At 39.6% G+C, this 14,731-nt stretch overlaps 1 protein-coding gene across 1 annotated transcript in view; it reads right to left on the bottom strand.

The window, feature by feature from the left end:
* niban2b (niban apoptosis regulator 2b) overlaps positions 1 to 11,554 on the bottom strand; it is a 35,566-nt gene extending 24,012 nt beyond the window's left edge. The window contains exon 1 of the mRNA XM_035166160.2: positions 11,291 to 11,554. Coding sequence (XP_035022051.2) covers positions 11,291 to 11,345 — 55 coding nt within the window. The 5' untranslated portion in view covers positions 11,346 to 11,554. The remainder of the gene's footprint in view (positions 1 to 11,290) is intronic.
* Between the last annotated feature and the right edge of the window lie 3,177 nt (positions 11,555 to 14,731).

Below are 14,731 nucleotides of genomic sequence, written 5' to 3'. Positions count from 1 at the left end.
GTAGTGGGCGAATAGTTCAAGAAACGTTCTGCGTTGTTGTGAATGTGCTTGCAATGCCTGCCATGCTCATTGTGTGTCACACTGTGCTTCAAACAATAAGCACAAGGAGCATTGCAGCCTCAGGGTGTGGTAGTACTTTGTCAACATGTATTTTCCTCTGTGTCTTACCAAAGGGATTCAGAAACATGAAGAAATACAGTGACTCGATAATAACATTTCCACTTTAAAAGAGAATGAAAGAGCTGGTGAATTCACATGATTCACACACAAACACATAGAAAGAAAAAAAGTCAGCACACAGAAACGTTATTTAATCACGCAGTAATATTGACCTTAAGTTTTCAATACTCACTAAATGTAGCCATCATAAAATACTGATTATACCAGACAAAGTACGACTGCAGTGAACTGAGCAGAGCTGAGTGTTACTGAGCGTTCATTTTTGAGAGATGGTGTGATCCTAAAGAAGTGCCATATCAAAAGTGGACAAGCATTTTAGATTCTATAACAACATTTGCATTCAGTAGATAACCTTCATCATATTGTTCAAATGGAATTCAGCTGGTGGGAAATATGTTCACCAGTTGAAACTGCAGTCGGGAGGAGGATGATGTGTTTGGTCCCATCTGTTCCACATTGTGGTTATGAAATGTTGATGAAATGTGGATGTAGGGAGCCCACAATCAAACTTTCTGGAAGGTTGCCACACTCATAAGGAGTGCTGAACCGAGTCTGGAAATGAGGATGGATATGAGCTGGAGAATGTGTCATTTTCTTTCACCAACAACTGTTTCATTAGAAATTCTAACACGTAGCTGTGAATTGTAACAAATTGTTGTATCACACTAGATGGATACAGGTGAAATGGGCCTTACATCACTGTTTGAAGTGTGATAATAAAAGCAAACTTTCTTGAATAAACATCCTGGTGCCCAAAGAGAGTGAATTGTTTCTCTTCCACATTTGGTTCATATGACTCACCTCAGTCGACCTCCAGTTCCCTCCCACAAAGAATGTATCACACAGAGCTGCTTTAGTGTCACAGGGGTTAACACAAAGAGTACAAGCTAACCATCGGGGAATTATAATTAATTATAATTATAATGCTTGCTGATGATAAACTTATATCTGTATCCCTCTCTCTGGCCACACTTGAACATTTTATTGCCTGATAATTGCTGTGATTAATTAGAATAACTTTGCTCCTGAACAGGCACATGCTGTTTTCTGACTAACTGGCCCTGTGGACAGGAAGTCCCAAGAGGAATGTGACCTTTAGCTAGGAAAACAAGAGATGGAGGAAGGGGAGACATGCCAAGAGAAAGTTCAGTCCAGTTTTTTTATGTTATTTGCCATTTTTAATTACGTCATGTGCGTATTAAGCAAATATATTAAAGCCTGGAGACATATACTTTTCTCAAATTCTAGTTCACAGTCCAGACTGCTGCTGGTGGTGTGATGATGTGGAGAATGTTTTCTTGATTTGGACAATTTGGACCCTTAATATCAATCAGGCCTGGTTTGAATGTCAGTTTATCTCAGTATTGTTACTGACCATTACTGAATGCAGTAGAACTGGAGCAGAATGAACATTTTCAATATCTTGAGGAGTCATAAGAACCAAGTCTATTTGTAGAGTAACAATGCCCGATTTGTTTCAGTACTACTTTCAGTCAGCAGCAACACCATTCCTCAGAGAATGTTATCTAAGAACTCGGTGAGTAGATTAGTGCACATGAGATAAACTTCCTCTTTTTGGGTGGGAGGGGCTGGAACAGTGCAGGATGGATGCATCATAGGCGGGGGATTAGAAAACAAGTCAGGGCTGACTCAGTAAATTTTTAATGCAGACAGTGACAATACAACTGCTTCACATCTTAGTCATACAGCACTAAGCTCCATATGACCATGACACATGAGAGAGCTCCTGAAAGGGGAAATACCCAAGCCCTAACCCCCCGTAGGACTGCTGTAAATCAGAGAATACACCGTGGTGACCACTGTCCTTTACAATACGACTTTAAAGAAGTGTTAGAATAACTTATCTCATGTCATATTCCCAAATCATAATTTGCCTTATGACATCCTCTGCTCTTAACCATAGGTAGGAAAAACTACCAAAACCTCAGAGAGAGCCAGATGTGAGGGATCCCTCCCCTGGGACGCACAGAAGTGTTATATATGTCACATGCAATGGAGCACATAAACAAAATAACAATATTTGCAAATTGCAACATTCATGAGAAAAGTATTTATACAAAACAAAAAGTCTGATAGAGATGAAGGGAGAAGCAATGGCAATTTCTTAGATAGAGGCATTATATGTAAATAGACACATTGTCTATCAAAGCAATGTAGTTGTCATCATAATCCATGAAGTAGATTCAGTTCACAGATATTTATATCGGGACTTCTTTTTTGCGAAAAAAAAAAGCAGCAATAATAAAACTCAAGTCCAATCTGTAGTTTCATCCATCTGGCAAGAGTGACAGCAGCTGCTTCACAGTGGTTGCTTTGAAACACACCAGGGCTGACACACTTCTTTTGGAAGAGTCACTCAGCGTCATCACATGACAACCAGACTGTGTCAAAACGCCGAGGGGAATCAAAGACCTCATTCATTACAAGCAAGAGACAACAGCGGGAGATAAACTCGCAGATAATGTTGCTGCTATTTGACTGTGATATCTACATTAACACAAGTTGGCAAACCTTGCTGTGTTTGCACTGAAACATTCCTCAATTCACGACATTTCATTGCCAAAACTAAGAGGATCCTACAAAGTGCCTGATGTGTTGTGACTATTTGAGGTATTTCTCACTGAGCTTTTTTTCCTTTTTCAAGACACTAGTGTGTGAACGGCTGTATGTGAGGTTCCCTTCATGGTGTGAGGGTGTCTTTATCCACCATTCTTTAAGGGCTACAGACTGATTCTGCCACGCTTGTCTTTAACCCTATTCATCCGAGGACTGAGCTGATATATGGATGTACTTTTACTCACAAACAGCATTATGTGAACTGTTCCTGTGGAATACTAAAGGAGTGAGAGGGACAAAGGGAGAGTCTCTTGAAACTGAAGACGGATCCTTAACTAGATCATATTGCATGTACACTCAGTATAATCATATCATTTCTCGCTGCCTAAAGTAAATAAGAAAAAGAAATGAGACTGCCTGCAATCCCCTACCAAGACATACAAAGAAGAACATTCTGTTCTTAGCTTTGATAAATACCTGGACTGTGCCTGGCATAAACACAGCATTCATCTCCATCTGACAAGAGTAATGTAGCCATTATTTCTGCCTGGGTCTGTAATCCGTTTCAATCTTTTGGAGTGGGTAGTTTTATTAGCACTGCAGAGGTTGTCAAGTCAGTCTTTTTTGGCATACCACAAAAAGTCATGTAACTTCACATTAAACTTCATCCATTTGACTGACTGTTTACACTGTAAAAGTTACAGAGACTTAAACTGAATGTACTGATGCATCTAAGATGACTAGTGAGGACTGTGAGAACTACAGAGGACTAGACTCCTCTTTCAGAGGAGGAAAATAAGTCACAACAGCAGCCTAGTCCATGAGTCTATCCTGTTACTGGTTACTAACACATTATAAATGTATTAATGCTGCTGAGGCATCAATTTGTGTTCGGTGTTTTACAATAACAGCTGCTCAAGGTGGAGCGAGATTTTAGTAGTTTATATACTGTTGTTCTAGTTTGGTCCCGTATTTCTAGACCTAGGGGTCAGGCCCCTTCTAATGGCCACCGGATAAACCTGAGAGGAGACGATCACTGAAAGACATAAGAAGGAAAGCTCTGACACATTTGTTTTTATTCATCAAATCTTTGCTCGTTTAATCTGTAAAATTACTAGTAACCATATGTGAAGAACAAGGAATAATATAAAAAAGATGTTCACAAGTCAAAAACAAATATATTGATCTTTTACTTGGGTAAGTACTTCAGATTTGGAAGTTATGAGAACATATCCAGGATCTGCTGCTGTGAGTCTCGCTGACTCTTTGTTGTGTTACAGCTGGCTAACAGACCAATTGTCCAGGGGCCTTCTGCAGTGCTGAGGCCAGCTATCAGCTCTAATGATACTACTGTGCTGTCTTCCACCGCCGTGGTAATCTAATCCAAGCAACACCGCTTTTTGTTTACACGGCAGCTTTTATCACTGACATCAGTCCAACAGGTTCAGCACGTCTTGATCATAGAGTTCAAAGCTAAAACCAGAGTACTATTTAATAGACCCACAAGAGAACCCACCCCCCAACTTTACCCCCTCCTCCTTTCTCCACAGTGTCTTAACAAAAACATTCCACTGAGATAGACCCATGGGCTGACTCATAAATTTAGACCGGGTTCCCATCGCAGCTGAGGCGAGAGCGGCAGCCAGCAGTGCTTGTGTAAGGATCTAGAGCGTCGACCGGAGAGCAAATTTAGTTTAGATGTAAACAAGTTTACTGAGGTAATTAGAGGCAGAGCAGGACTGTTAGTTCAAACGTTTCACAAAAAGCTATCTTTTGTTTGCACACGTCAGCCAAGAGGGGAAGTTCAGTGCTCTGCTTCAGGATTTTTACCAGATAAGTGGACCACCAGGGCTGATCTTTGTGATGCAAAACTGACCCAAACCTGATACAGAGTCACGTCAATCTAACTCGTTCATGATCCATACAAACGAGTTGCCCTGATGCCTGCAGCTATGAGTCAAATAAATCTAACTCCAAGACACATAAAAGTACAATGTGTAAGCAGGGCTCCCATGAACATCAGAGATATGAGATGCACTCAACAGACAATGAGAATGAACTGACCTCTAAGGCTCATTAAAGTAACATGACAATTCACACGCTCAGATCTGTTTGAGGATGTCTGATAAAAAGTGTTTTCCGCTGAAAGATATGCAACACAATATGACAGAGGATACTGTGATATATGGGTGCTTGTTGTGTAAAACCCACAGATAGTGATTAACTGGCTCTCCCAGTGCCAGTGTATAGATTCAGAATGAAACAAATGAATCAAAGTGAAAACAACGTGGTGCAGCGAGCATCACTCAGAACTGTGGAGCATCCATGGAGACTGTACTGGACTCACATTAGATCCCCAGCATGCATCATTATCCCCGTGTGGCCCTGCCTCTGCAGCACTTTTTCCTCATTTAGCAAATTAATTTGTTTTTTCCTGCCCACAAATCCCACCCTCGTTGACCTGTTTTCCAGCAGGAGCAAACAGCTGTTTTCTGTGAAACTAGACAATCCGACACAGAAAACAGACAGTTTGCTTGTAGTGAACACAGTGGAGCATTTAGCCAGTAAAGAACCTGATTGATCTCTGGATTAAGTGAAACCAAGACAGAACTGAAAGATGAATTATTGGACTTCAGATGAATGCTAATGATAGTTTATGTCTCCTGGATGTATAAATAAGCAACACAGTAGTGATATTAATAAGGAAAAAATAGAACCCTGGAAAAACCCTGCACCATTGACTCAGCAGTAGCTACAATATATATATATATATCATTTCTATGGACTAAAATTTGGTTCACTGTGCAGTCTCATAATAACCTGGACAGTAGGGTTAGATAATGAACCACAATACATTATGAATGATATTGACCTCATAACCAGGGGGTTATGTTTCTGTGGTCTGCTTTTTTGGTTGATTTGTATTATGTTAGTCAGGAGGATTACGCAAAAACTACTGGACAGATTATCATGAAACTTGGTGGAAGGATGACATATGGGATGAATCCATTACATTTTGGTGCACATCCTGATCAGGGGACAGATCCACTATTTTTCTTCCAAATAGAAATCTGGATCTTGTGAATTTAAATGTGGTTTTATATTGGGACTCTGGCAGATTTATGGAGTACCATTCTAGTTTTAATTCACGATGTTGCAAGATCACAAGGCAGGCTGATCTAACATCATAGTAGTAGGCTAGATTAGTTATCTTGAGCATCAGAGATTCGTTAAACTAGCTTAACTTAGTTTGAAGTAGTGGGCTCAGTTTCAAGAATGGCCTCCTCTTCTACTTTCTGCTTTTTCTCTACTGTTTTTTTTGTAACGTCACCTCACCTGTTCTGTTTGCCTCATGCGATCATACATTCAGACCTGCTCAGCCTCCAACACGTAACACATGTATATGGTGGGGTCCCGGCAGCAGGTATACCCAAACCTTTCTAAAACAGGTCTCTCTGTGCTGAGAAGGGCGTGTGTGTTGAAAGTGAGAGTGCCACACCTCGACAGGCCTGTTGTCCACCTAACACTTCCTCCAGAGCCTGAAGATTTAACACTGACAGGGAAAAACACTCCATGTTCGGATTTCCTGTTTCTTTGCCCCTTGCCCACTGACACTGCTGACTCTGCTCTGTGTGTGATTACATAAGGGAACACTTTGTCAATGTGAGCTAAGATGTGTGTTTTTGGGATCTCTATGAGGGAAAAACTGTGAAACCAGGACTAGAATAATAAACACTACAACATTGGTGTTCTTTTTTTTTTTGGGGTATTTTTGACAAATAACAATATTTTTTCTTAATAATACTGACAGCCAGGAAGTGTTTGGCTCTCTGCTGGGAAAAAAAGTAATCCCATTTCTGTATCTATGTGGTTTAATGATTTGTTATTTTGTGGCCTGTAAGAAAATGTGATGAGTAATTTAAAAGGATAGCTCACAGAAAAATGAAAATGCCCTCATTATTTCTTCACAACAATGCTGATGGAGGGGTGTGTGAAGTGTTTGAGACCACAAAACACTTCCGGAGTCTCAGAGTTTCAGCCAAGGCGACCTCTTCTTCAGATGTAATAAAACAGCAGAAAAAACACAACATGCCTCCATACTGCTCGTGTGGTGTCATCCAAGTGTCTGCAAGCCCCGACATTCAAATTCATTATACAAGTTAAGTAAAAGGAGAAAAAAGAAAAAGGGAAAATCTGCTGATCATTTTTTTCTGACTTGTCTCTTGGATTCAGTGGCTGGAAATTGTGTTGTACAATTTTTTCTACAGTTTGTTCCAACATTGCCTTTGTACAGACAGAGGTCATTAACTGAGGCATTTGTACTTTCAAAGTTTCATTTTGTTTCACTGCTGCAGGGAAATTGAAAGTTAAAACTTATTTTTAGTCCCTGGAAAAAGCCTGAAAGTTACATACAATTTTGGAGGATTAAGGATCTTTTTTAACCTTTGTCATTGACTCAAATTGAAATTAGTATAAAAGCATAAGCAAGACACCCAGGTACGCTCATGACAGTTTCTAAAGAGGAAATGAGAGGTTAGCCATGTGATCTTGGTCATTTCCACCCTCTCCCCACCCCCATATCTCCCTTTTAAACTGACTTCATACTGGAGGTTATATGAGGGAAGTCAGACACGCTGATAGCTGGTTTAATATGACTCTGCTCTGGGACTCAGAGTTATTCTTATCAACAATCAAGGCAAGGCTTTTCTACCTGTCAGATGACAACAAGATAGGTGTGAACCGTTTTATCAGCTGGTCATAAATCATTGATATGTTTGAATACAATGGCACTGAGGGATGAAGATATCTATGAATGAGATTACCTGATAAGTTTCCATTTCTACAAAAGAATTTTCTTTTTTTTTACAAATTTTAACTCTGGCACAGACGTTTATCAACTTCCCAATGCATCAGGAACTAAATTAGTGACTGTGTGGGATGTGTGTGCATGTGGACAGCTTTAATGATAAATCCAGGCACTTCCCTTGAAGCCAGCCTGGCTCTGGGTCTGTCCTGGTTGCAGAGACTGCGTGGCGCTGGCTACGCAGCTCAAGGCCTGGAGGAGGTTTCCTTCCAGCCACACACACACACATGCTTTTTCATGCATTCCTCAGATTCCACATCTGATGCATAAGTCTGTTTGTGTGAGCATCACTCTGAATTGGCCACTTAAGGCATTTAAGAAAAAATATGACGACGCTTGATCTGTTACACAGCCTTCCCTCTGCATTTCCTCCTAAGAGGTACTGTAGTCAGCCGCATGACCTGCATCTAAAACTAAAATCAAGAGAAGTCTGTTAACACAGAGGGGTCAGTGGATCTGGAGGGTCCAAGCGGGCCAGCGGGGCAACATTTCAGTTGGTATATAATAATTATTTCCCCACATGATTTTTAAAACGTTATAATACAAGGTTGTACGTCGATACATGGGGTGGCTGGCATGGCACATCATCTAAAAACAGTAGGATAACTTGGGCCTCATCCATACTGCTACCGTTTTCAAACTAAAATGATCTGTCCACATGAGCGTTTTGGCTAAATATCAGTTTTAATCCCAATCCCTAATAAAATGGCTGAAAATCAAGTGACCAATGAACACGTAATGCACGTAAAGAGGAATTTTCGTTGTTAGTTGCAGAATTATTTCATATTGCTTGAATAATAGCTTGCCTCAGAAAAAAATATATGCAATTGTATCATTGTAAAATGCAGCATTTAACTGCACAACAGCTGTTAGCAAAGACAACAGGGTCAGCAGTGCTTGTAATTTATTATCCATGTTGCGTTCTACACTGGTAGCTGTGTCTGATGCTGGTTGTTTCCTTCACGAAACGGTCAGGTGACGACAGGAGCCTGACGAATCAGGTTATGTCGTGGCCAAAAAAAACCTAATCAGCAAGTAGTTGTGTCTACATCATTGTTTCCACATGTCTCCGTTTCTGCCCGTCAGATGTCACAAGTTTTCAAACAATGGGACAAATCTAGGCCCCTATAACTGGGCCAGCAGCAACTTTTCCATTTCCGAAAACGTATCATAAACGGACTGTGTTTGAAAGCATCAAGAGTAGGGCTGCACCTATCAATACTGTTTTTATAGATTAATCTAACGATAATTTGCTTTGATTAATCCAACTATAAATATTAATATATGACTATCAAAAATAATTTATCAAAAATAAAAAAAGGTTTTGAAAAAGGTATCTTAAAATAAAGTTAATTAAATTAATTTTAGAATAAATAAATAAAAAGATTTGGTTTGAGTTTCCCCCTTTCCTTTTTTTCCCTTAATATATAGATACATTGCACATATAAACAATCTCAACAAATATTAACAACTAAACATCTTTAACACTCCTTTTGTCTTTGTTTCCACTTTCTCTTGTTCAGTGAGAGAAGTAAACTCTACTGTGTGCTGCCAGGATTCACTACCGTAAGGATGGAAAACGCTGTGCAGGTTAAAATAAGACTAACGTACGTTCGAGAAAGGTGCGAATGTTAAAATAGAAACAGTCCATCACAATCTAATAACAGGTCTGGGTCTGTATAGAGCAGCTTCTGGGTCCAGTCTGGACTGCGGTCCGACTATAGGTGACCTCTACTAGATGAGAGTGGTAATTTATTTTTTTGCTTCAGCGTGCTCTTCAGGTGAGTCCATGCTTTGACTGTGCGCAGCCACCTTACATACGATGCGTCGACGCACGTCGCCCTAACCCTAACTAAAAGAAAAATGAAACTGTAAACGCTCACATCTGTGGCCTCCATGTTTATTACCGACCTCTGTACACAGCGTGCTAGATAATGTGAAGAGCTACAAAAATCTGAAATAAGTGCGAAGGCTTACAGGGTGAACATAGCTTTAATGAATCAGCTAATCACCTAAGTCAGTGGAATTCGAACTCTAGAGACCATGAAATTCTATACATTGTTTCATAGCAAACCACCAAGTCTTTCAGTCTGAACCATTTAGCATTATTAACTTACCATCGATAGGATCAAAAAAACTCCAGCTAAGCCTGAGATCAGATGATCACAGGCGTAGGGCCAGGCAGCTTTCACGCCATCCGTCCCATACTCATCAATATTAAGGAGTCAGAATGACAAAGATATTCTCGTGCTGTGACACATCAGATGCTGAACCACACCCTTTGATACCCAGTGAGATTAACATTTCATGTTCCCTCCTGTACACCCTGTACTGTCCCTTATCTGCCACACTCCACTCTGCTCAAGATCAGACATGTCCAACATTTAAACTGAACAAGTTCCACAAGATCAAATAACAAGATCAGATTCTTATTTATAAGAGCTGCAGCTGATAGAGGAGCAGCAGTCTATCTTTTCTTATCTTAGTTGGATGAATGAAAATGCTGCTGTTAAACAGCTCAGCACATCAGATCAGCGGGCTGGAGCTTGTCAGCAATATTCATGTCTGTATTTAACGTGAGATCAAAGTCTGAATGACTATGTGAAGTAATAGGCTGATAGAGTCAATAGAGGTGGGGCAGCTCCACCCATGCTCCATAGAAACCCAGCAGCCTGACAGCTATCTGCAGTCTTTTCCCAGAGATCACTCGCACTGAAACTTGAGCTGATTTTGAAATAGCCCAAGCCCAACAGAGCACAAATGACTCTTCCGTGATTAAATTAGTTTTTTGACGGGGCATATAAAGAATCTGAAAATATTTTAATTATCAACAAATCCTTTATTGCTTTATTTTCAGTCCCCTAATTGGGAGAATCATCAGCTTTTCTTCACCAAGAGGAAGCTTGATATCATAAATGTCTGGTTAGAAATAACACTTGGAATGTTGTAGTGTGACAAACTTTCTGGTATTTTATAGACCAAGCGATGAACAAATCTCTGTTAATCAATTCATTATCATTACCGTTTTTTTTAAATTACAAACTGAACAACTTAGGATTTTAGACAGTTTCTGTTTGACCTCACCGATGTGACCTCGGGTTTCAGGGATACTGTGATGAGCATTGTTTCTTCGTTTTCTGACATGGCATACGTAGACCTAACGATCATGAAACTTATCAGCAGATACATTGATGATAATATCTACATACACAATCTGACCATCTTTAGGCTCAAGACTTAAAATTCATTTCTGGTCAAATAAAAAGCTTGTAAACAACATGATAGAAGAAACCGTTTTAAAACGAGTATAAAACGTTGCCATCGTCAGTATGATTCATGTAGCTACAGGGGTGGGGAGGGGGCCTGACCAAACTAATGATCCTGAGTTTTAAAAATCCTGTCCACTGCCCTGCTCACACCCACGCCCCTAGAATCTCGCGTTTATTGCCAAAGCACATCGATAGTGATAGCTCAGGCGGATTTAACAGTCAGTTAACACATTGAGTCTGTTAAAGACAGAAAGAAGAACTAGAGTCCCACCAACATCCTGGTAGAAGAATAAAAAAATGACTCATTCTCACACAGTAAGTTGACTCATTCGGACAGTGGCCGCTGCGTAAAAACGCACGTGTGCCCAAAGCAGCACGCACCAAACAAACAGCCGCTCACCTGAGATAATCTCCCGCTTGGCCTCATCCAGGTGACTGGAAATGACGTCCCCCATGCTGGATGGAAGTCACAGTGCCAGACCGACGCGTCTGCGGGTCTGAAACGGGTCTTCTCGCAGGACACACGCAGGGGGAATCCGTTCAGAGAGGAGCAGACACTTGTAGGAACCTCCTCAGCTCCTCTCCACTGTTTCACTGAGTGACTGAGGCGCACGGAGGAGACGGGCGGTGGCGGACAGAAGGAAAAGTGCTCGGCCTGTTGCTCGGACAGACACACCCTCCCTCAAAGTGAACAGCTACTCCCACTTTACACTTGTGCTGCGTTCATGGTATGTGGGGAAAATCACCACAGCCTCCAAAAAGAAGATACCTGTGTAGATGGGGGAGAAAGAAAATCTCCAAAATTGTTTGTCTGTGTGGATTTGTACACATTTTAACTAGAGCCAAATAAGCAAGGAGAGCTTGTTTTCTGTTAACATGAAGGTTTGAATAGTGTTACAAAGCCAGGTTCTAGAGGAAGGCTCCCTTAAAAAGCTACAAACTACAACAAGAAGTGCAATTCAAGTCGCGTGTAACAGAGCACACCAACGAAATAAGAATATTTACCATATTCAGTCTGAAGTATCTGGATTCAGGGATCAGTCAGTAAATAGAGGCCCCACGTAGAACTGTTATCTGGGCCCAAAACATGAATTAAACGTCTAGGATATTAATCAAATCAATCTCATTCCTTGTAAATGAAAGAAAATAGAAAAGTTGTCCTTCATGTAATAAATTATATTAAAGTGCAGTACAGAAAATGAATCAGCCTGTGGCACATACGTTACAGGGTTTGAGTTCAGTGAAAGGAAAAAGCAAAATTACAAATTGCAAAACAAATGCTGTAAAAAAGAGGATTTGTGTTGTTCACATTTTTCCCCAAGTGCATCTATCTACATACAGTAATGTGGCCCCGCTGCAAATTCAAATTGTGTATTTTACTTTAATATGAAGCAAGTGCATCAATACAGTCCTAAGGTCTCTCTGAAAACTCGAGATGTATCAGCACAGTATTTATATGATATGTGTATATACTTATAACCATGTTTTTCTGGATATTATTATTATTATTGTTATTATAATATTTATGTTATCTTATTATTAATCCTCCTTTAACTGGACGATTGAATTAAAAGAGACAAATGAAATGTTTGTGTTCAACGCCATTTAAAAACATTTACATCAATATATATCTATATCTATACATACAAATGTTTCAACAACAAAGGCACAAAGTTTGCAGTAATGTTTTGGGGCTTTTCTCCTCCTCTTTGTTCACCTCTCCTTTGCTGCCCTCTCATGGACACCAAAGCTAACTGTTTTCTAGAAGTGTGTAAAGAGTGCTCCTTCATTACAGACTGCTGACATATTGGCTGTGTGGACACCAGAGAGGAGTTTAGTCATATCCACCTCTGCTCTGCACCTCTCCTTCATACATTCCTAACCCACAATCTGCATTTTCATAAAACTTTTACTCATATTCCAACATCTTGAATCTTAATATATCCTTAAATATTAAAATATGAATCAATGTTTTTTTTAAACTGCATTTATTCACATTTCTTTGTTCTTCTTTTATTGTATTTCATTATAATAAATACAATAAATCAGATATATCTCAGATCTGAACAGCAGATATTCTGTTTATGTTTCTGACACATTATTTTCAAAATAAAAGCAGTTTATCAGTCGAAATTAGAAAATATTGTCAATAGCTCTTTTCAAGGGATGATGTGTTTTGTAGTATCCTACACAATTCCACTTCCAACATGTCCAAATATTATCTATGTTTTCGCTGTGAGCTTTTTAGTCGTATTAGTTATGATAACATCAACAACCACAGTTTTGTGTTCATCAGTGAAAAGCATTCCTCTAGCTCCAGTGGGAAGTAAATGCTGGGGGATAAAACACAAAAAGAAAAGCAACTAAATAGGAAGGGGCTAATTTTACAGTTTGATAGATATATGCAGTAGATATATGCAGTTCTTCAGTTATAAAATTTAAATCCCCCCTAAAATGATTTATATAAGTAAGTGTCTGTGACCAGGTATGAACCTATGTATAACTTACTTGCATCCATGTGAGTACATGTACATGTGTACGTATGAACTTAAATGAATTTACTCTTACTATAGTCTCCTTTTTCAGTGTCTCCCTTTTGACTCTGTCACTGGATGTATAAAACACAAAACATTGACATAATAAGAATAATAGGCAATTTGAATGTTCAGGATATTTTGGGGTTGGTTGTCTATATGTATTGTTCATTTCAATAAAATAAATATGCAGTTCAATCAGATGATCTTGGAGAATACATTTTGCCTGGTTTAATGTTGCTAAATAGGCTCCTCTAGTCTAAACAATGTTATTGGATCAAATCAATTAGAGATGCAACTCTTTTACATAGATACCATGAAATTGGAAGGCATAATCACGAGATGGATGTTCAGCTAAAATGGGAATCAAATTTTTTTTTTTTTTAATAACACAATATTATCCAATAGATTACTTCGCTCCCAAAACACAGGCTCACTTGTGGTTCCTATAGGGTAGAATGGGAGGTAGAGCCTTCAGCTACCAGGCTCCTCTCTGTGGAACCAGCTCCCACTCCCACACATGCTACTATAGGTCTAGACTGCTGGAGGAACTCCCAACCCCCCCTGGTTGACATGTCACTAACTTTGTGTTTTTTCTCTCCCATAATATCTCTCTCTCTCTCTCTCTCTCTCTCTCTCTCTCTCTCTCTAGGTATCTCTAACTCCAGATGTACAGGGTCCAGATAACAACAACAATTATAATTATTAATATTATTATTATTTATCATCATCAGTATTATGGTTATTATTGTTATATTAACTGGTGCCGCTAATGATATCTTTACGTCTATAGTTATCACTCTCCTCTTTCTCTCCCTCTCCCTCTCCCTCCCCTTCCCCCCTATCTTTCTCTCTTCTCTCCCCTCTTTTCAACCCATCTCTCCATTCTTCCCCAATTTTCTCTGCTCACCCCAGCCGTTGGAGGCAGATGGAGACCCACATGGAGTCTGGTTCTGCTTAAGGTTTCTTCATCTTAATGAGGGTTTTTCTCCTCTTCAAGGTCGCCAAAGTGCTGCTCATTGAGGGAACTGTTGGGTTTCTCTGTAATTCTAAAGGTCTCAATCTTCTATGTAAAGTGCGTTGAAATTATGAATGTTATGATTTGGTGCTGTACAAATGAAATTGAATTGAATAATAAATGGAATCAGGATGAACAAGTAGTGTGGCTGTGAATATATAGGTTTGGTATCAGTTGTGCAATTTGTAGGAAGTGGAGATTTATTGATTTTGTGACAGAGCCCTGAGAAGTGATCCACAGTTTATAGTCCACGTGTGACAGAGTTTGTGCTGACTGTGCCAAGAGTTTC

Source organism: Hippoglossus stenolepis, chromosome 9 (genome assembly GCF_022539355.2).
Source record: "Hippoglossus stenolepis isolate QCI-W04-F060 chromosome 9, HSTE1.2, whole genome shotgun sequence".
Lineage (NCBI taxonomy): Eukaryota > Metazoa > Chordata > Actinopteri > Pleuronectiformes > Pleuronectidae > Hippoglossus > Hippoglossus stenolepis.
Note: the sequence above shows the minus strand (reverse complement) of the source record. Positions and strands in the feature narration are given on the sequence as shown.